The sequence below is a fragment of the Paramisgurnus dabryanus genome, chromosome 22 (assembly GCF_030506205.2).
Source record: "Paramisgurnus dabryanus chromosome 22, PD_genome_1.1, whole genome shotgun sequence".
NCBI lineage: Eukaryota > Metazoa > Chordata > Actinopteri > Cypriniformes > Cobitidae > Paramisgurnus > Paramisgurnus dabryanus.
The window spans coordinates 27,301,921-27,326,000 of NC_133358.1; the positions used below are offsets into that span (position 1 = coordinate 27,301,921).

General features: G+C 35.8%; 1 protein-coding gene across 7 annotated transcripts in view; it reads right to left on the minus strand.

Moving 5' to 3' along the window:
* Positions 1-24,080, minus strand: part of LOC135740322 (RNA-binding Raly-like protein) — a 151,869-nt gene that overhangs the window by 55,508 nt on the left and 72,281 nt on the right. For 4 of the 7 annotated variants that reach the window (XM_065258566.1, XM_065258563.1, XM_065258565.1 and 1 more), the window contains exons 2-3: positions 22,310-22,475; positions 15,222-15,484 (exon numbers count right to left, since the gene is read on the minus strand). The exons of 1 other annotated variant lie outside the window; for it this stretch is intronic. In XM_065258566.1, coding sequence (XP_065114638.1) covers positions 15,222-15,484; positions 22,310-22,365 — 319 coding nt within the window. In that variant the 5' untranslated portion in view covers positions 22,366-22,475. The remainder of the gene's footprint in view (positions 1-15,221; positions 15,485-22,309; positions 22,476-24,080) is intronic. 2 more of the 7 variants (XM_065258568.2, XM_065258567.1) reach the window with 1 other exon arrangement.

Genomic DNA, 24,080 nt, shown 5'->3' on the forward strand with positions numbered 1-24,080 from the left:
ACAAACAAACAAAACCGGAAAAAAATCCTATCTTTATTTTTTTCTCGGTTTCTAAACTAAAAATTTTGAGCAAAAAGCTGAAATAATTGTATTTTTGTAAAGGATTTTTGTTAGCGATTCAGAATGATTATCTACGGAGCCACTAAGGGGACATGGAGCAAAACTTAAATAAAGTTTAGTTTCGCGTGCACACGTGAAACTATCGCATGCTCACGTGAAACTGTCGCGTGCGCACAAGAAACTGTTGCGTGCACGTTAAACTACCATGTTTAGTTTCGCATGTGCACGTGAAACTGTCGCGTGCACGTTAAACTACCGTGTTTAGTTTCGCATTCGCACGTGAAACTGTCGCGTGCGCACAAGAAACTGTCGTGTGCGCACGTGAAACTGTCGCGTGCACGTTAAACTACAGTGTTTAGTTTCGCATGCGCATGTGAAACTTTCGCTTTCACGTGTGAGCACATGAAACTAAAGTTTAGATTTTTTTACTCCAATGTCACCTTAGGGGCTCGGTAATTATCAAAACATACACGCAGTGTAAAATTAATAAATAATTGTGTGCCATCTAGTGGATAATTGCGGTTTTACAGATTAACATTAAAAATCATCAGGAACACTTTTTTATGCAAATGTATTCTCTTAATTGACGAGATAACAATCAATAATCATTTGTACTAATGTTAGATTTTAATACCATGTGAACTTTATAAAGTAGTGTATCCAGCGGCTATCAGGGGTCCTCACTTTTGTAAGTCTCTTTTGATAAAAGTGTCTGCTAAAAGCGAAATGTAATGTAATGCTTAGGACTACTTCATTATTTTATGTAGGATCAATGAAGAAATGTGAATATTACAGAGCTGTACATAATCCAAATGAGCTAAGCTGAAGGAATTTGGATGTGAATGTTTTTAAAGGGGTTGATTATAATCTGAAAACAGCAAATTTGTCTCCTGCCATCTGTTGAAGTACTAAAACTACTATTAGAGCCATAAGATATGTTTTGTATCAACAGTAGGAGTATATTTTTAGGATGAAGTAATAAGCCATGACAGATGCAGTGATTTAACAAAAGTAATGGGTTGATCTTAGGCATGACATAGCAGGTGGCTAAATCCCAACTTATAAAGGCTTATATAAAACAGCAGCAACAGCAATACTAGAAAACACAAATGTTAAAAAATATATATATATATATAATAATACATTTAATTAATAATAAATATATTGCATACATATGGATTCCACAAGCTGTTGATGTGTCATCACAGGTATTCTTAGCTTATTATACTATTAAATATTACTTCCTCACTAAATTATACAATATAACAGCACACATGTGACATATTGGCCGGGACCTCTTATGTCTATATACGGACGTGACATTATCACGCAATAAGTTCAAAAAGTTCTAGTTATATTTCCTGTGAAATCCAACCTGATCAAGCAAATTATAAATCATTATACCCCTGGTCTGTGAATGCTTTATTCTGACTGGTTGAGAAATGTTTTACAGGTATGAATTATTTTTTTTTAAACACACCTGATCTGCCAAATGTCTTAAAATAACCCCCAGAGCAATGCCTGTGGTAACCGTGGTATAAGGGGAATAATTGACTCCGGTCCTTTAAATTATTTGAAAATAATGCACACTCCTCTTTGCGTCGTGAAGCACCACCTTGAATATGCATTATTTTCAAATAATTTAACGGTCTGTCATCAATTATTCCTTATTTATTACACAGCTTTTTGGACTGCTTGATTCTGATTGGCCAGTCGCGACATTTGCAGGTTTGTTATTTCCAGATAACAATCGCTCAAAAATAATAACACACAGTAACCCGGATGCTGCAAATCATTTTGACAGGTACAGTTTAATATTACACACAAAAAATATATAAATATGTCTTTTAATAACATATATGACATTATTTACATACAAATTATTTAACCAAATAGTGTGTTTGTCATTTGAAAGTCTTATCTTAAAACTGAAATAAGTGGGTTTTTCCTGTTCATATCAATATTTAATGTTCCTTACGTGGTAATTAGCCATGTAATAAGGGGTATAATGCACAGGCAGCCGGATATTATAGTAAAATAATCCCTCTTCAGTGTGATTATGTGCAAATTGGGGTAGTAAGTATAAGGATATGTATTTATTTACTCAATAACAGATTAAAAGTTATTATATGCAACTTTAAAAAGACATAACACAAAATCGTTTAATATAGAAAATAACAGTTTTGAATTTAAAGGGAACATATCATGAAAATCGGACTTTTCCATGTTTAAGTGCTATAATTGGGTCCCCAGTGCTTCAATCAACCCCCCCCCCAAAAAAAAAAAAAACTTGTGAAAAAGGACAACCCAGTTTGCAAGCATGTGAAGCATGTGGAAAAAATAGCTAATTGAAATTTGGCTCCCCTTGTGATGTCAGAAGGGGATAATACCGCCCCTTTAACTGTACTATCCAACCATGAGATCAGCTCATTTGCATTTTAAAGGACACACCCAAAATGGCACATTTTTGCCCACACCTACAAAGAGGCAATTTTAACATGCTATAATAAATTATCTGTATGGTATGTATGTTGAGCTAAAACTATACATATGTACTCTGGGAAACCAAAGACTTATTTTACATCTAGAAAAAGTTTAGTGAAATGTCCCCTTTAAATCAAAAATAATTAAGTTGTGAGTTTAATGGTATAAAAATGACTCAAACCATCATATACAATATCACACAGGCCAGCTCCTGACAGGACTGTTGTTTGCAGATTAAAAGGGCAGTGTTTTCTACAGCGAAGCTTCTTGATTAATCACCACCTTTCTGCTAAATTGGTATTACAATGATCAATTCAATGACAGTTCGAAATGACAATTGCTCGGTATAAATTGTTAGACACCACTGGCTGGCGTCCAGCAGCCTCAGCAGAAGAGACCGCAGGTCTCAGCCATGCTAATAAAAGATGTCAGCTCTGTACGATGAGACTGAGCGTGGATTTAATTGGCAATCAGGAATTTATTTTCCCCTCCGCTTTGCACATCATCTGATCATAATGGCAGAAATGGCTTTCAGCAATACCGACCTTTATCTGACCTTTAAAGTGATGAAAATATTATAGATTCGGCTGACTATTTTGGACGCAAACGCACAGATGGAGTGTCACATGAGAACGTGTGAATGCCGACAGCCAGCATTTTCAGTTTTTTTGTATTGTGGTCTGTCTGTATTTCTGTCTGTCTCTTACATTGCTTGTCTCTTGCACACCCACACACACATATGTTTCAATAAGTGAGTTTCAATAAGGCCTTACCAAGGACAAAAATAAAGCTCAACAAGTGCCAATCTGAGTGAAAATCTTAGCTTTGCTGAGTAAATAAAACATTAACTTGCCAATTTGTCTGTTTAATTAAATCAAATCTTTAAAATAAAGGTACAACCAAAGGATCTTTACAGCAATGCCAAATAAGAACCATTTTTGGTTCCTCAAAAAAAACTTTTTATTTTATACCTTTATATGATCTAAAGAATTCTTTTTTTTTCACTACAAACATTTTGTGAAAGAGAACACAAGGTGTTAATGGTGCTTTAGATACCAAGCAACCAAAAGTGGTTCTTCAATGGCATAGGAGCACCTTTATTTTTAAAGGGTTGGTCCCCCCTTACATTGTTACAAACTTGTTTACATTTCTTTGTTTTGCTGAACACAAAAAAGGTATTTGTAATCAAGTAGGAAACAAAAGCACCATTGGCTTCCATAGTAAGAAAATAAACATACTATGGAAGTCAATGGTGCTTAAAAACAGTTTGGTTACAAACATTGCTCAAAATATGTTCAGATATTTATACAGCTTTGTATTAACTTGATAGTGCGCAAAATATGACAAAATGTTGATTATTTAAGTGAATTATTCCTTTAAAGGAAAACACCACATTTTTTCAATATTTTACTATATTCTTACCTCAACTTAGACGAATTAATACATACCTTTCTTTTTTCAATACATGCACTTTGTCTTTGCACAGTGTGTAGTGAATGTGTTAGCATTTAGCCTAGCCCCATTCATTCCTTAGGATCCAAACAGGAATGAAAGTAGAAGCCAACAAACAGTTTTTTTTTGTATTGTGGTCTGTCTGTATTTCTGTCTGTCTCTTACATTGCTTGTTTCTTGCACACCCACACATACATATGTTTCAATAAGTGAGTTTCAATAAGGCCTTACCAAGGACAAAAATAAAGCTCAACAAGTGCCAATCTGAGTGAAAATCTTAGCTTCGCTGAGTAAATTAAACAGTAACTTGCCAATTTGTCTGTTTAATTAAATCAAATCTTTAAAATAAAGGTACAACCAAAGGATCTTTACAGCAATGCCAAATAAGAACCATTTTTGGTTCCTCAAAAAAAACTTTTTATTTTATACCTTTATATGATCTAAAGAATTCTTTTTTTTTCCACTACAAAAAACATTTTGTGAAAGAGAACACAAGGTGTTAATGGTGCTTTAGATACCAAGTAACCAAAAGTGGTTCTTGAATGGCATAGGAGCACCTTTATTTTTAAAGGGTTGTTCCCCCCTTACGTTGTTACAAACTTGTTTAAATTTCTTTGTTTTGCTGAACACAAAAAAGGTATTTGTAATCAAGCAGGAAACAAAAGCACCATTGGCTTCCATAGTAAGAAAATAAACATACTATGGAAGTCAATGGTGCTTAAAAACAGTTTGGTTACAATATTGCTCAAAATATGTTCAGATATTTATACAGCTTTGTATTAACTTGATAGTGCGCAAAATATGACAAAATGTTGATTATTTGAGTGGATTATTCCTTTAAAGGAAAACACCACAGTTTTTCAATATTTTACTATATTCTTACCTCAACTTAGACGAATTAATACATACCTATCTTTTTTCAATACATGCACTTTGTCTTTGCACAGTGTGTAGTGAATGTGTTAGCATTTAGCCTAGCCCCATTCATTCCTTAGGATCCAAACAGGAATGAAAGTAGAAGCCAACAAACAGTTTTTTTTTTGTATTGTGGTCTGTCTGTATTTCTGTCTGTCTCTTACACTGTACATTGCTTGTTTCTTGCACACCCACACACATATGTTTCAATAAGTGAGTTTCAATAAGGCCTTACCAAGGACAAAAATAAAGCTTAACAAGTGCCAATCTGAGTGAAAATCTTAGCTTCGCTGAGTAAATTAAACAGTATCTTTCCAATTTGTCTGTTTAATTAAATCAAATCTTTAAAATAAAGGTACAACCAAAGGATCTTTACAGCAATGCCAAATAAGAACCATTTTTGGTTCCTCAAAGAACTTTTTATTTTATACCTTTGTATGATCTAAAGAATTCTTATTTTTTTTCACTACAAAAAACATTTTGTGAAAGAGAACACAAGGTGTTAATGGTGCTTTAGATACCAAGCAACCAAAAGGGGTTCTTCAATGGCATAGGAGCACCTTTATTTTTAAAGGGTTGGTCCCCCCTTACGTTGTTACAAACTTGTTTAAATTTCTTTGTTTTGCTGAACACAAAAAAGGTATTTGTAATCAAGCAGGAAACAAAAGCACCATTGGCTTCCATAGTAAGAAAATAAACATACTATGGAAGTCAATGGTGCTTAAAAACAGTTTGGTTACAATATTGCTCAAAATATGTTCAGATATTTATACAGCTTTGTATTAACTTGATAGTGCGCAAAATATGACAAAATGTTGATTATTTGAGTGGATTATTCCTTTAAAGGAAAACACCACATTTTTTCAATATTTTACTATATTCTTACCTCAACTTAGACGAATTAATACATACCTATCTTTTTTCAATACATGCACTTTGTCTTTGCACAGTGTGTAGTTAATGTGTTAGCATTTAGCTTAGCCCCATTCATTCCTTAGGATCTAAACAGGAATGAAAGTAGAAGCCAACAAACAGTTTTTTTTGTATTGTGGTCTGTCTGTATTTCTGTTTGTCTCTTACATTGCTTGTTTCTTGCACACCCACACACACATATGTTTCAATAAGTGAGTTTCAATAAGGCCTTACCAAGGACAAAAATAAAGCTCAACAAGTGCCAATCTGAGTGAAAATCTTAGCTTTGCTGAGTAAATAAAACAGTAACTTGCCAATTTGTCTGTTTAATTAAATCAAATCTTTAAAATAAAGGTACAACCAAAGGATCTTTACAGCAATGCCAAATAAGAACCATTTTTGGTTCCTCAAAAAAAACTTTTTATTTTATACCTTTATATGATCTAAAGAATTCTTTTTTTTTCACTACAAAAAACATTTTGTGAAACAGAACACAAGGTGTTAATGGTGCTTTAGATACCAAGTAACCAAAAGTGGTTCTTCAATGGCATAGGAGCACCTTTATTTTTAAAGGGTTGTTCCCCCCTTACGTTGCTACAAACTTGTTAAAATTTCTTTGTTTTGCTGAACACAAAAAAGGTATTTGTAATCAAGCAGGAAACAAAAGCACCATTGGCTTCCATAGTAAGAAAATAAACATACTATGGAAGTCAATGGTGCTTAAAAACAGTTTGGTTACAAACATTGCTCAAAATATGTTCAGATATTTATACAGCTTTGTATTAACTTGATGGTGCGCAAAATATGACAAAATGTTGATTATTTGAGTGAATTATTCCTTTAAAGGAAAACATACTTTATTTTTACCTCAACTTAGACAAATGAATACATACCTATCTTTTTTCAATACATGCACTTTGCCTTTGCACAGTGTGTAGTTAATGTTTTAGCATTTAGCCTAGCCCCATTCATTCCTTAGGATCCAAACAGGGATGAAAGTAGAAGCCAACAAACACTTCCATGTTTTCCCTATTTAAAGACTGTTACATGAGTAGTTACACGAGTAAGGATGGTGGTACAAAATAAAACGTGGCAATTTTTTTAAGCGTATAAAAATGAGAACTATTTTGTACCGCGGAAGAACACTTAGTTGGCAGCACTTTGACCTCTGGCGCGCAGTAACATCAATACTCCTGACTACTCCCCTCTTGCTCAAACTTCAGTCAATATTACTGCACAGAGGTCGAAGTGCGACAAACTAAGTGTTCTTCCGCCATACAATATAGTTCTAACTTTTTATCTGCTTAAAAAATCCCCAGGTTTTATTTTGTGCCACCATACTTACTTGTGTAACTACTCATGTAACAGTCTTTAAATATGGAAAACATGGGTGGCTTCTAAATTCATCCCTGTTTGGAGCCATAGGAATGAATGGGGCTAGGCTAAATGCTAACACATTGAAGACACGCTGTCCAAAGATGAAGTGCATGCATTGAAAAAAGATGGGTATGTATTAATTCATCTAAGTTGAGGTAAGAACATAGTAAAATATTGAAAAACGGTGGTGTTTTCCTTTAATAGTGGTCCGTAACATTAAATGGTTTAATTTGTATTATAAAAAATTTCAATCAGACCACTGCTAAATTCAGACCACCAAACATTACATAAACCTATCTTTAAAAGAACTAAAGATTTTCTTAGTTGTAGGTTGGCAGGTGTGATAATACGCGCTTATAATTTAATTTCTAACAGTACACCAATAAATCAAATTTTTATGACATCAATACTGGCCGCCATTGCATTTGTATTAGTTGGTTTCCAAAAAAGAATCCCAAACTTTTTGTCCTGAAATAACGCCGGGATCATTGCCCCATGCATTGAAAAAAGAAATATTATGTGTGTGAAGCTATTCCTGTGTATTTCCTTTCTGCTTATCAGTCAGAAGTGCTCGGCAGCATTAATATGTAACATCCTGCATGGCCTTCTGATGTCGTTGTTACACCTAAAGGAGAGCGAGTCGTGTGTTATCGCTGCCGAGCAGAGTGATGGTATCTGCGGTGTTTGACTGGTTTCCATTAGGCTATTGCCAGGTCAGGTTGGGGGAGTGTAGTGCAGACCTGTGGTAATGAAGGAATTGGCCTCCGTTGCTTGGCCAGGAATATATCAGCATTTACACATTACTCAAATGCCTGCAGTACGAGGAGATTAGGAACGAGACCAGGATCGTTGCGCTTCTGACAGAACCGGGTTGAGATAGACCCAAAAATCATCCTTGCATAGTCAATTCGAAACAGTAGACCTAATAAAAGGCTCTGCTTTCCATCCGTATTACTTCTATATGTGATTATCTACAATGTTTTGTAAAATGACATCTTGTTGTTTCACAAGTTAAGAGTTGTTTTTGTGACATACAGTATTTCAGAGCAGGTTTGAAATAATGGGAGTGTGGGATGGGAAAATGTTAAAAGCCGGACAAAGACTTGGGCCTTAATGGCATGTCAAGATTAAAATACTCTAGCTGCAGTGCATCAATATCAGTTTTCAAGCTACAGTATGGCCCAAGCCAGGTCCTTTGTTGTCACATTTACATCTGCTAAATGACTAAAAGCGCTGTATTATGCATGCAATTCCAGTAGTTGGTGATGTGACTTTGTAAAGAAATGCTACGTGCACACATACACATTCTTGAACAGAATGATAAACACAAACAATTAAGAGCAACAAGCAATTTTGTGAAGATGGACGATGAGGTGGATTTATTACTACAAATTAGGGGTATAACCATACATCGATTATATTTCTAACGATACGATGCATCAATGCCACAAATAAAATATCAATATGAGGTATATTCATTTTGACACTCTCCACATCCTCACTCCTTGACATAATGTCCATCTACGCATTTATGCCAAAGCGTGCATTTTTGTTTATTTTCGTCTGCTAGTATCAGCAAATTAAAGGCGCTCTAAGCGAATCTGTGTGACGTCACTTCTTGTTGACGTTCAAATTGTTTTCAAACAAAACGAAGCGTAGCTAACTCCTCACCTCCCCCTCTCTTCCGTGCTTTCTAAACGCGCCCAACCCCCACTCCCAAATCCTTCTTGTCGTTTATTGGATGGAACCATAGGCCGTAAAAATTATGGACGTACTGTCCGTGACATCATCACCCATTGGGCACGCGTCACCACGAATCACTCAGAAAATGGGTAAAGAGGCAAGACATGTGTGAACCTGAGGTGAAACCACGCCCACCTATCGCGAGTGTAGTGACAGCAGTGGCTGTTCAACCGTCACTCAAGCGGCCACCCCCTTAATTATGCAGAAGTTTAAGGCTTAATATTATTTAAATAAATGAGTTCAAAAAAATTCACCCCCCTCACAGTTGTCATAAAGGGCAAAATTAGCTATCTAGACCAAAAACACTTTTTTTACCAGGTTGTAAACATATTATTTTCTACTGTAAATTTGGGAATTTTTAACATGGGAGTCTATGGGAATTGACGGCCTTTTGGAGCCAGCCTCAAGCGGCCAGTCGATGAATTGCAGTTTAAGTCACTTCCGTATTGGCTTCATTAGAGAGATCGGAAGGTTGCCCCTCGTCTGGAACACTTTATGTTTCGTGGTGGTAGGTTTGACCACTTTGTTTTTGATGTAGTTTGCGAAGCCTGGGCTGTCTACAGGAACTGGGCTGTCTTACAGTGTGTTCAGAGGACAGGCAGCTAGCAAATAGTGAGTAGATGTTTACTGTACGAAACAAAATGATTGAAACAGCCAACGCAAAATGAAGAGACCATTGCATCACTTATTTGACAGTTAGATATAAAGTTGTGTGACATATCAAATTCTTCAGTTTAAAGGTACAGTAAGTAGGGTTTTAACTGTTTTATTATTTAAAATCAATGTCTTTATTCATAAATATGTCCTCGTTAGTGTCAAATGACCTTTGCCAATGATCTGAATTTACTTTATAAGCTTAGAATTTCTTCTCTTTACTTACATTAAACATTCCATGTCGTTTCGCCGTATTGATAAACTACAGTATAAAAGCAGAGAGTAACAAAAAGCACTAGCATAACAACGTGTTTCCATTCAGAACACGTGAACCAGCTGATATGGACAAGGAGATACATTTACATTACATTACATGAGATCAGTGAGCTAGAGCAGTGGTTCTCAAACGGGGGGCCGGGGCCCCCAGGGGGGCCGCGAGATGGTGCCAGGGGGGCCCCAGTTTTATGACATTTTATAAAATACATTTATTTATCATGAATTCTGTGTAATTAAACCTAAAAAAAAATACGGCTACTAACCAACAGCACTACTTTGTATAACTTAATATGTTTTGTTTAATTAAAATGTTAAATTTTAGAACAGTTTTTTTGTCATACATTTTCTTTGGGGGGGCCGCGAAGGAATGCACCGTACGCAAGGGGGGGCCGTAGGCGAAAAAAGTTTGAGAACCACTGAGCTAGAGAGCACTATTCGTTTGAATGCAAAATACAATTTCACCACTAGATGGAGAAAATCCTACTTATTATCCCTTTAACAGCTTTATTTTTTATATAAATTTATTTTTCAATTTTTTTACAACTACCTCAGTGATTGTCCAACGTGATATCATGAGAATAAGTGTGTATTTTTACGTAATTGTAGTTGTACCAAACATACATTTACTTAAACACACTAAAACGTATAATATCGACGTATTGAAGGGACTAATACGTTAATTATTTACGTATTAACAGCTTTACATACAGACAGATTTGTACACATATTCCTAAATAATCAAATAAATAGCATGCATTGGCATTTCTTATTCATAGTAATGGCATGTTGTCAGTCATATTTTCGGACTTATTTTTTTAGTTTACTCAATAGTTTAGTTTTTTTTTTTACTCGTTTACCTAATGAAATGTTCATGACTTTCAGGGAATAACACAATATAAAACAAGACTACACTTTAAAACCTTAAAATGATTAACATTTCTGTAATCATTTTGTAATATTTAGTTTATTTGCCATGACACACAAAACTCGTTTTCTTCTATGCAGTCTTCTCTTATGCAACAATAATTATATCAAAACACAACATAAATTCACAAAAGATGTTAATTTAATTTATTCGTTATTATTGTTACAAACATTTCTTTTTATTACGGAATATAAAAAGAATACATTACGTATTTTTACATTTTTGTATAAAAAGGGTTTGTGTTTAGGGTAAGGTTTGGGGTAGGTGGTAACATTATCGATGAAATGGTTAAAGGGAAGATCTACAGCAATCTTTATGGTATAAAAGATTTGTTTTAAGTTTTTGTAGCTGTAAAAACATAATAATGCTATAATAAATGTTGCAAAGACATCTACATTGTACACTTTAGCCTCTAATTAAACATACAAAACGTACGTTTTATGTTTTTGAAAGTTATGTATTATTAATATGTATTAACAGTGAGACCAGGCTAGAATGTCACAAAATACTGAAATACTTTATCCGTTGCCATCATAAGCCTGATTTTATGTGACATTTTGCCCCTCATTATTCATTTTTCTTTATTTAAAACAATATATTTTTTGTTAGTATTTTGTTGTAAATGTTCCAATTGGAACTGTGCTATTTTCAAAGAGTTTAATTAAACGTTAATGTTATAGATTTTTTATTGCCTTTGTAAACTACTAAAAACGTAACTGTTTACCTATATGCAAATAATATGTCGATAAATTAATCGAACCAAATACTATAATTGCATCGAATAAGTGTTTGATGTATCGGCAAATATCACATCGCTGGTGGAAAAAAATCGATACTGTAATACATTGTAACGAACTGTCTGATTTACACCCCTACTACAAGTGACCCTGGACTACAAAGCGGCATTTTTTTTTGTAAAATGTTGGAGAAGCATTAATAAATCAGTAACTTGAGTAGCACAAACAGTCCTGTAGGCCGCCATTGCTGTTTTGGTTGTACAGTAAAGTACTTGCATGTGACTAAACACGTAATGCACGTGCGCATGAAATCACTGTTTTACATATTTGCATGTTTGTCGCTTACGCAAAAAAAGTGATGAATTATCACTATTTATATCATATGAATTATCAGGACCTCAAAACGTCACTGTTGGGTAAACAAATAGCCAAAATGCATCAAAAGTTAAGAAATGTCATTTAAATTATGAACCATACATATTAAAAGATATGTTCATGAATAAACATGAGAAAAAATATAGGGCAGATTGTACAAAGTATCTGTATGTGGCAGGTGGCTTGAGAGCAGGGGTCGAATAATAAAACAGCTTCAAAGTAAAGCTGCTCGAAAGATGAAGCGAGTTATGAAAACAGATTTTCTCTTTGGAATAACATGCACGGATGAATCCCTCGCCATAAGACCAAGGACATGTTAAGACGGTAAATTGGGTCAATTTTGATTTCATTGTTGACTAATAACAAAAACCCTCATTAGCAGAAATCCCCAATAGTGGTGTGGTTGCACATGTTTACAGCCTGAAAAATGAGATGTTAGCTGGTCCTCTGTGGCCATTCCCAATGAGAGTCCCCTGGCTATATTTCACATTATATATTAAATGTCTCTCAGTGCAAACAGAAAAACAAGTTTGTGAAACAGGCCAAGGGTACAAGGATGGAAAGAAAAGGAAGTCTTTGGTTATGTCTCCTCTTTAAATATACCATTGGTCTCAGAAAGTTACAAAAGAAATTTTGCCAATTGGCAGTCACCTGTATGTTGATCACACAAACCCTTCAGCACACACTATATATATATATACTACCTATCATAAGGGTTAATATCAATGTCTTTATTATTCTAACTTTTATGATCATTATTAACCCTTTCTCTGACCCTTAAAATTACATGGGCCATTTTTGCTGCTGTATTCAAATACTAGCTAGACATGCTGATCCTGAAACAGCACAGGATTTAGTGGATTTTCCCTTGTTTTCTTATTGTTAGTTTCAATGCTTGGGAATATTATAGTGTCCTTCCTATTACTGCTGATGTTTTAAATACTGAAAAGATGTCTCTGACAAATGCATTGCAGGGTTTCCCACAGCACTTTGCAGTTCGGGTGGCCCACCTAAGCTGGGAAACCCTACCACCTTAACTAGGTTGTCCAAAAAAATAATAATTTCGCAGCACAAAAAGCCGTCAAGTGCATCTCGGAGAATAGGGTGGACACGCTTCACACCGTGAGCGGGCACGCGCGCCACACGGCCTAAATGTTCTACAACATCTGCTTCAGTTTGTGTTTATTAACCCTTTAGTTTCACTTCATCACGCAGCTATTTTCTTTTGAGGTATCTGTTAAAAACATTTAATTCATTAATAATCTAGTATGTGTTCATTTTCTGTCATAGTTTATTCAAAAATAAGTTTTATTTGAGAGTTTTTAATAAAATTTATTTTCATCATGACGCGTACGCCGCCCCGCACCTTTGATTGTCACGCCCCCCGGCACCACCCACCGCCCAACCCTACCACCTTAACTAACACATTTTCCGCGGGAAACCCTGCATTGGATGATAATATGTTTGTGTATTATTTCCCCGCCATTGACAAGTTATCTCGTCAATTAAGAGAGAACGCTTCTTTGCCAATGACGAGTTTTGTATGTGTATGTTATCTGTATTTATTATTGATTATGTCTAACAAAAATCCTCTACAAAAATGCTATTATCTCAGCTTTTGCTCAAAATTTTAAAGAAACCTACCCATATTGGAGAGATGATAAAATGAGAACAAATGAAGATAGGATAAAACTTTTTTGTTTCAAATCAGAGGGTCTCTATTCTTTCATTTGATATATAGATGTTTATATATTTAAAAAAAAAGATTTTCTGAAAGGCATTAAACATTTGTGAAAATCATAAAAAATCTGGTGCTGGCTGGCAACTTTTTTTTTAAGAATTAAATGTATACTCTTAAAAACCAATGTTGGGTCAGAAAGGGACAAGCCCAGCTGCTGGATTAAATTAACCCAGAAAATGTTTATATTTGACCCAACAACCCAGCATTTTGGGTTGAAACAACCCAGCATACTGTAGGTTGAGTTACAACCCAACGAGCTGGCTTTGTTCCTGTTCGACCCAACGCTGGGTTGAAGACAACCCAGCATTTTTTTTAGTATTTATTTGACCTTAAAACATAGGCCTTGTACACACTACAAACTTTCGGGAGTGACAACCGCATTTAAACGCAACCCCTAAATGTTCGTTACATGCCTGTACGGAACAAGAATCACTCCTGAAAATGTGATGATTCACACACAGATAACCATAACAACATTCTGCCTTCTCGCGTGCTTATCACTCACAGCTTTGACGAAATTGTGTTTTGCAATAAACCTCCGCCTTGGCGTTGTGCATTGTACACATTTTTGAGGCTGCTCCAAAGAGAGCAATCTTGCCGTGTTGCCAAGTCCTCGGTTTTGTACATACATACCGTTTTGGCGCATAACCGTTAAGGCTTTTGGCTCATAAAGCGATCAAGATTTTGGTGTTAATAAAGTGTGAAGGTGCCGGTCCCAATATTTTGATCTTTGAGGTGAAGCATTTGGATGTATTTTGGTTTATTATTGGATTTTTCTTGTTTGCTGTTTTTTCGTGCAAGATCTGGCAACACTAGTAGTCATAATGATTTTAATTTATTTATTACAATAACATGGCAAGGTTGAATTGCGCCAGCTCCAGCGGGCAGTGCGCATTAGTGACGGCCCGATTCTGGCTTGATTACGGCAATGCATGCAAGCTAACGGCTGCCACATCTGGGCCGATTGATTGGGGCCGGAATTGGGCAGTGAGTAAACTGGCATCCGGCACGAGTGCGTCAGATGGAAGCGGACCGTCTGATAAGTCTCCAGCATGTATTTATCCTAAAAGGTAAATTTTTTCATCATCATATTTTGGAACTGTTGAAAAAGTTTTAAAGTTACATTATGAAAATTTAACTCAAGACACACTCTAAAAATGCTGGGTTGTTTAATATTTTATCTGGGTTCGCCCATATTTTACCCAATCATGGGTTGAAAAACTATTTTATATTTTGCTATATTTATATTTTAAAATAATAATGATGGAATTGTTTTTGTAAAATCAAATAAAAAATTAAATCAAATCCATTTCAGCGCTTCAACACCACAATAAAGGCAAAAATATTTTCACACCATGACAATGTCACAGAGCGCCCGTCTTTCCCACAAACTGTCAGAACACTGAAAAACACTTTGCATGTCCAACAATCACAAGTGAAATGAAAAGCGCTTTGAATCTGCCTCAGGCAACACGGGTCCCTGTGAACGTCAGTCAGTCAGTCCGACAGAGCTGAGCAAAAATCGTTTTGTTCAACATAGCGCAGCTTTGGTAAAGCTAAAAAGACTCACCGAGGGGTTGTCCTGCGATAATCCTGGCGTTCTCGCCTGCCACCGCTGCCCGTGCGTTCCGTTCGCTTATGTACTGGACGAAAGCGTAACCCTTATGCACCGAACAGCCCACGATCTTGCCGTACTTGGCGAAGATGACCTCGATGTCGGTCTTCTTCACGATGGCAGTGTTGAGGTTGCCAATGAAGACCCGTGAGTTGAGGGAGCGTGGGTCATTCTTGTTGGTGACATTGCTGGTCTGACTCTTTCCAGTCATGTTTCTCCTGTGGAACACGAGCGAGGACGACATCAACAACAGACGGCACATTTATTCGTTTCTTATATCTTTAATATCTATAAACAGTGAAGATCATATGATGTTGACACAGCTTTGTTATAAAATATGGATGTTTTTCTGATAAAGAAAATGAATGTCCAGGTTTTTGTTTTAAGTAAGAGAAACCTTTGGAGGAGGCCTATGGTTTAATGTCATTTAGGGCTGATGTGATACCATATTTTACTTGGTCATAAAAACATCATTATCTAATATGATTACTTAACATTTTCTGCAATGCAATATGAGCATTCTCGGAAAAATTTTATTCATAGATATAAATCCTCTATGTTTTATAACAGCTCAAAACGGCATGAGATCCAATCATATTTTTCAGATTTTTCAGATTGCAGCAAGGCGTTTATCTGGCAAGTGCTAGCCATTGAAATCCTCTGAAGTGTTTGTTCAAGTACACTACCAACCTTTTTGCTCTTAATGCTTCTGTTTCCTTATAAAGTCATACATTTACTTGAAAAAAATATAGTTTTAACCAAAACAAACCTCTTAAAATATTACAATCATGTCCCATAAATGTGAGCTTACAACTTTTCAAACTTTCTACAGTACAAGCAAACGGCTCATTTAACCTTCAAAACATTTTATCATTTATCACGAAGAGACGCAAGAAATTATTGCATATTGTTTTCTATGATATATATTTTGTCATAGATGTATATACGTCTTCCTATTGACTCTTTGAAAAGATTAATGATACCGAGTGATGCATTTATCTTTTTGTAAGATTCAGAACCACCAACACAAGGAAAATGTGAGAATGTGTCATTTTCATGAGTAATGCCTGCTGCGTGTGAGAGAGAGAGACGTGTGTGTATAGGTTTGGCTTTACATCATCACAAATATAATCAAACATGAATCAACCAAATCATATTTGCCAAACTTGCTTTGAATATTATTAATGCAAACAGGTTTCTGTGAAGGTCTATTTCTGTAGCTCAATGGGTAGTGCATTGTGCAACACAAAGGTCGTGTGTTTGAACCTCAGGCAACACACACAATAATAAATAAGATATTGAATGCACTGTATTTGCATCTGCTAAATACATAAATTGACACTCTAAGCTTATTTTTAACCCAATGCTAGGTAAATATTGCACAGAACACATGTTGGGTTAAAGGATTAGTCAATTTTCTTGAAAAAAAAAAATCCAGTTAATTTACCATGTCATCCAAAATGTTGATGTCGTTCTTCGTTCAGTCGAGAAGAAATTATGTTTTTTGAGGAAAACATTCCAGAATTTTTCTCATTTTAATGGACTTTAATGGACCCCAAGAGTTTTAATGTAGTTTAAAATTTCAGTTTCAAAAACAATCTCAAAGAGGCATAAGGGTCTTATCTAGGGAAAACTTCTCGTCTTCCTCTGGCAGTATGACGCACCAGCGCGACCTCAGGTAATTGCGTAATGATGTTGAAAGGTCACGTGTTACATATATGAAACGCACATTTGCGGACCATTTTAAACAATAAACTGACACAAAGACATTAATTATTATCATTCGACATACAACAATGTCGGAACGGTCATCTTTCTCCACACTTGTAGGGGCATAGTTTCGATACGTCATCCATGACCTCTTGACATGATGACGTATTACGTAAGGTCGCGCTGGCACGTCACAGGACCAGAGGAAGACAAGAAGTCGTGGTTTAAAAGTGCATATTTTTTATTTTTCTTGCCAAAAATGACAATCGTTTCGCTAGATAAGACCCTTATGCCTCATTTGGGATCCTTTGAAACTGCAATTTTAAACTTCATTAAAACTGTTGGGGTCCATTAAAGTCCATTAAAATGAGAAAAATCCTGGAATGTTTTCCTCAAAAGACATAATTTCTTTTCGACTGAACAAAGAAAGACATCAACATTTTGGATGACATGGTGGTGAGTAAATTATCTGGATTCATCCTTTAACCCAACATGAGTTCTGACCTTTGCATAAAATTGATTCAAGCACTTTCAATGACCTGTATCTATGTATGTATATGTTCAAAAACTTAAGCAGGGCCTTGAATTATTTCCCCCAGATTCACAAACTTTCAAGGATCTCAAGGACCCATGGGAACACTGTATTTGGAGGACCCCCAGTAATACCACCAAGGACCACCAAGGGTCCCTGAACCCCCTGTTGAAGACCCATATGTTACATTAATATGAAATCGATTGGATTTAAAGGGATAGTTCAGCCAAAAATGCTAATTCTGTCATCATTTACTTACCCTCAGTTTGTTACGAATACATTTCTTTGTTCTGCTGAATACAATCAGATATTTGAAGAGTTCGTTGCAAAACGAGATAACTCTGTTTTTTTTCAGAAATCTCGCTTTTTGGTTGTACATTCCAATTAATATCAATTAAACTGCAGTTGGTTTGTTTTGATTTAAACCTTCATAACTTAAAAAAATAAACTGCTCAGTAGCACCATAAAACAAAATAATAACATGATAACAATAATAATAAACATGTTTTGACAAAAAAATTAAAAACTGAGTTATCTTGTTTTGCAACGAAACTCTTAATTTGTAATCAAGCAGTAGCACCATAGACTTTCATAATAGGGAAAAAAAATACCATGGAAGTCAATGGTGCTTAAAGACTGTTATAAACATTGCTCAAAATATCTTCCTTTGTGTTCAACAAAACAAAGAAATTTATACAGGTTTGAAACAACTTGAGGGCGAGTAAATGATGACAGAATTTTCATTTTTGGATGAACTATCCCTTTAAAAGGTCCTCACTAAAAGTCAGTGTTTATTTGTGTCGGTGTCTATAGTGTACATGTTTACAGGTGAAAATTAGTTAAAAGTGTGTGTGTGTGTGTTACTGAGGAAAAGGAGTTTGGGTTTATGCAGTGTCTGTATTACTCACTGAACACACCGTCAGTCACATTAGAGAACAGAGACGCAGATCTTCCAGCGTTACTGACGCTGGGTTTCTATTGGGTGTCATCCAAACCCCCCATCACACATGCACACATACGCACACAGAGAGAGAGAGACAGTGAGAGCTATTGTCTGCGACAGGGTTGTATTATGTTATGTCTCTCACGCTGTCAACGAGCTACTCTCACAAGACGACAAGAATATACACGCCGCTCCATCGGGACAGAAGCCACACTGAATCGTACACGCTGACCGAACGCGACACACAGAGTTTTCCAAAAACATCTTCATATTTGTCGAGTAAAACACAAGCCCGGGGAGCTCTGAATATCATGCCGAGGGTGCATCATATATGCTGATATGATGACACTATATTTTTGCGTGACGCCCGTCGGAATCTGAAGCTGTGAGAAATGTAGATTAGATTTATTTAGCTCGGGGACCAAATGCTTGAATAATAGATTCAATAGTCTGTAAATAGGATTAGTTTCCAAGGTTACCTGCATTCTGGGAATGAGGCTGGGCGAAGGCTCGCACATTCAAACACGCGCTCGCAGACACATTCGTGCTCTCGTGTGTTCAGTCAGTCATGAAGACAGAAATTGGAATAGTGAAATATGCCCTCTTGTAATTTCCCAAGCCACAGTACGACCAAATACGACCCGTTTTTGGACCTCACTGTCTATCTGTGACTTTCTCAATTTCAGTCTTGCCCATAGGAAAGAAATACTGAAAATCTATTGTTCCTCATAGACAGCGATGAGACTTAATGGAAAATGAATGGAAATACATTTGCAAAATATTTGTTTTTACATCCAGACCAACCCTCCACCCCCAGCCCTTTTTATTTGTATGTTTATGCATTTGGTGGACAACTTTATCCTAAGTGACTTCAAGCTATACATTTGATCAGTATTTGTCACAATTAAAAAATGTATAGTAGCTCACATCAGTGTCTAAGCCATTTTTATGGATGTTTTGCAGGAAACACACAAGAAATCATCCAACAGTTGTCTTTCTTGCTTCATAGAGCCATACTGAGATCCCCATACTGTATCAATGGGATTTTATATAGGGCCTTTTTAAAATGAAGATACCAAGACACACTTGTTAAGAACCAGAATTATCATTAATGCTACTTGATTTACAGATATGTCTTTTACCTTTTGCCAATGCGTGTTTTGTTTTTATCCTTAAAGGGACACTCCACTTTTTTGGAAAATAGGTTCATTTTCCAGCTCTCCTAGAGTTAAACATTTGATTTTTACCATTTTGGAATACATTCAGCCGATCTCCAGGTCTGGTGGAACCACTTTTATCATAGCTTAGCATAATCCATTGAATCTAATTAGACCATTAGCATCGTGCTAAAAAATCGTGCTCAGAGTTTAAATATTTTTCCTATTTAAAACTTGACTCTTCTGTAGTTACATCATGTACTAAGACCGACGGAAAATTAAAAGTTATCAGAGGGACTATTTTCGGGGCGCTGCATAATATCATTGCGCCTGCTGCACCCATGGTACGGCACCAAAGTATAGTATAAAGAGTATAATTCCAAGCCATATCTGCCTACAAAATCACAACTTTTAATTTTCTGTCGGTCTTAGTACACGATGTAACTACAGAAGAGTCAAGTTTTAGATAGAAAAAATATCAAAAGTCTTTGGTTATTTTTTAACGTGATGCTAATGGTCTAATCAGATTCAATAGATGATGCTAAGCTATGCTAAAAGTGGTACCGCCAGACCCGGAGATCAGCTGAATGGATTTCAAAACGGTAATAATTAAATGTTTAACTCTAGGGGAGCTGGAAAATGAGCCCATTATCAAAAAAGTGAAGTGTCCCTTTAAGCTAGAAGTATAGTTTAGTTTTTATGGATAAGCAAGGGTCCGCGAAAACAATACAGGGTCCGCAAACAGAATAGTATGCGCACGCTGTACACGCATCGCCAGATTTTTGTATGTGTGGACTTAGATCATGCATGTGCGTACAGGAAAATGTAGTATGCAGCCGAGAAGATGCATCGCATTGCATTTTGTTGCAATGTGCATGCGTCGAACGTCTGTGTACACGTATGAGTCAAATAAACTATTCTTCGCCAGGCTGTGCTTTCAACCTTGCATGCACTTTTGCATAAACATAAAAAAAAAACTATACTCCAGCCTAGACAATCAATTGAAGACGAAAAAGTTAACTTGACAAGATAACTCGTCAATTAAGAGAAAACGCTTCCGCAACTTATACAACCCGGAAGTAACGCCTCACGTTAAACAGAAAAGATCGCTCTGCATTTGATCTTTATCAAAAGGCCTTCACAAAAATTGAATTATCTCAGGTTTTTGCTCAAAATTGGGTGTTTTTGAAGAAACCTACCCATATTTGAGAGGTGATAAAAGAGAACTGATAAATGTAGGTTTGAAATCACATGGGTCTGTTCTTTTATTTGATATATTGTATGGTTATATATTTAAAGAAGAACTTTTTCTGAAAGGCATTAAACTTTTGTGAAATCGTGAAAAATGCTGGCACTGGCTGGCAACTTTTTTTTTAAATGCTGGCGGGGAAAGAGTTAATTATGCCTTGTATGGCAAGTTGAGTAAAGTACTTTACTGTCAAAGTACTGCTGTTTAAGTACCACTGTTAAAGTACCATAAAAGTAAAACTTGAAATGTAGGATGAATTCAGGTTTTTGACATTTATTTAAATGAAAATGTCCTGATCTGCCTGAATTGACCCAATTCACTAAACAATTTTTAAAATACTTAGGGGCAGTTTCCCAGACAGGGATTAGACTAGTCCTAGACTAAAATAAATGTAAGAGCTGTCCAAACTGAAAACAACTTGCATTGACATATCTTAAAATACATCAGTGCCCTTTATTTTGCCTCAAAATGCACACAAGTAATGTTTTTAGTAAAGCACATTTGTTAAAACTAGTTATATTTCATAATTAAACTAAGGCCTAGTCCTGGCTTGAGCTAATCCCTGTCTGGGAAACCACCCTTTAATGAAATAAAATCCCTGAGAAGTTATATTAACAAGTATTTGTTCTTATTCATGACTTTACACTCCTAGTGTGATGTAAACAATGTAATGTTTTATAAGAACCAATAAATTACCCACTTTATTGCATTTTCATGCTTTAAACATAACCAGCTCACAATGTGTGTTCGAAAAAAGCTTGTTTTTTTAGCATTTGTGTTAAATTTTTAATCATCTGAAGCCATACAATAGTTTTGCTGTATGGCTTAAAAAGAAGTGAAATTTAACATGGTAACACAGGCCACTTTTATGGTTTTTGGTATTTATGGGTAATTTCGCAAGCTTGACAGTCCCAATGCCCGTGTTATTTTTTATTTGGACATTTTCCAGTTCATCTTCTGTTGTGTCTTGCAAAAAAGAAATAAAGTCATGCCGCTCTGGAAAAGCATAAGGGACGAGTAAGCGCTGCCAGAATTTTCATTTTTGGGTGAACAGTAAGTCTCCCGAGCTTGTAAGAGCAAAACAATTTTCCTCCGGGTGTGCGGCTCTTGAGGGTTTCAGGGACGATAAACTGTGACCGACTCCAAAAAGCAGCTTGACAGAGAACAAGTGGTGTAATAAACAAAACCAGATCTACAGCCACTGTACCATCTGTCCCCTTAAGAACATTCCTCTGACTGATGTCAAGACCCAATTACAGTGCCGTGAGGTTAGTGGTTTTACCACCTCTATCTCGCAGAAGGACAAAGATCTCCTTTCCCCCCTCCTCCTCCTTCTCCGGACGGCAAATCAGCTGCCTGTTATTTAGAGCCCATGCAGTGGCACTCGCATTGATGATAGCGGACAGAAAAGCGAGAACATTCACAAATCAGCAAAGATGTGTTAAATTGCACCTCTTATCTGATAAATCTCCTGTGCTGAGCATTTGCGGGAGATCTTCTTCCAGCATCTGTCAGTTGATGGATCGCTGGCCCACGTTCACGGCAGGTGTTTGTTGATTCTCAGTCGGCCTCGCCGTTGTGGAGATATTTTCGTAATGCGCCGGGTTTGGCCACACGTCTGAAAACACGGTTTGCAGTGAATTTAGTGTGTTGAAGTCTATATTTTCTGTATATAAACACAATGTTGACCTCTCAAAAAAAAACAAATTACATGATTTTTATCTTTCTATAAGTAAACTATTTGATAAACACTTCTAGTTCTGTAGCACTACATTCCTATGTATAACATCCAAGACATCGAAAACTGTAACAATGACTCAACCAATGGCGTGAGTTTGAGGCGGGACTATGTGTGTGTCTGACCAATAGCAGATGGGGGAGTGTTTAGAAAACCTGTTTGAAAACATCTATACCAGAATAACCTGTAAATAAATGCATACAGTATAATAAATGCACATTTTATACTATTTCTGCGACAACCTACAAAATGTGCTGCAACTCAAAATATAACTGTACAGTGGAGTTGCTGCTTGCCAAAAGGCAAGGGTGTAACTTTGGTTTGAGGAGTGGGGTGGGGCACAAAAGGGGGAAAATGTTGTTGATTTGAATCCCATTTCTTGCATTTACATGCGTTTAGAAACTATGGTGATAAAAAATCTGAGAAATAATTAAGTTAAAGGGGACATTGTACAAGACTTTTTTAAGATGTCTAATAAATCTTTGGTGTCCCCAAAGTATGTATGTGAAGTTTTAGCTCAAAATACCCCAAAGATAATTTATTATAGCATGTTAAAATTGTCACTTTGTACAGTAGGTGTGAGCAAAAATATGCTGTTTTTGGGTGTGTCCTTTAAAATGCAAATGAGCTGATCTCTGCACTATCTGCAAAAAATAATTTTCAAGAAAAAAATTCTTCGTATTTTTGTCTTGTTTTAATTCTTAAATTAAGATGCTTTTTCTTGATGAGCAAAATGACCCTAGAAAATAAGTCTGGTTTTTAGACCAAAATATCAAATTTAAGTGATTTTGTTCATAAAACAAGCAAAAAATCTGCCAATGGGGTAAGCAAAAAAATCTTGAACATTTTCTTTAACACTAAATTCAAGAAAAAATCAAGCAAAATTTGCTTACCCCATTGGTAGATTTTTTTGCTTGTTTTATGCACAAAATCACTTAAATTTGATATTTTTTGGTCTAAAAACTAGACTTATTTTCTTGGGTCGTTTTGTCTTGTTTTCAGTAGAAATATCGAAAAGTTCTTGAGTCAAAATGTATTTTCTTGATAAGCAAAATGACCTAAGAAAATAAGTCTAGTTTTTAAACAACTATTATACAATTTAAGTGAATTTCTGCTTAAAACAAGCAAAAATATCTGCCAATGGGGTGAGAAAAAACAAGATTTCTTTTTTCTTAAACACTTAATTAAGAAAAAAAAATTCTCACCCCATTGGCAGATATTTTTGCCTGTTTTAAGCACTAATTTACTTTATTAGTTTATATTTTTTGTCTAAAAACTAGACTTATTTTCTAAGGTCATTTTGCTTATTAAGAAAATACATCTTGATTTAAGAACTTTTCGATATTTCTACTGAAAACAAGACAAAAATACTAAGTAAGAAAGTCATTTTTTGCATGCAGTGTTGTGGTTGGAAAGTGCAGATTAAGGGGTAGTATTATCCCCTTCTGACATCACAAGGGGAGACAAATATCAATAACCTTTTTT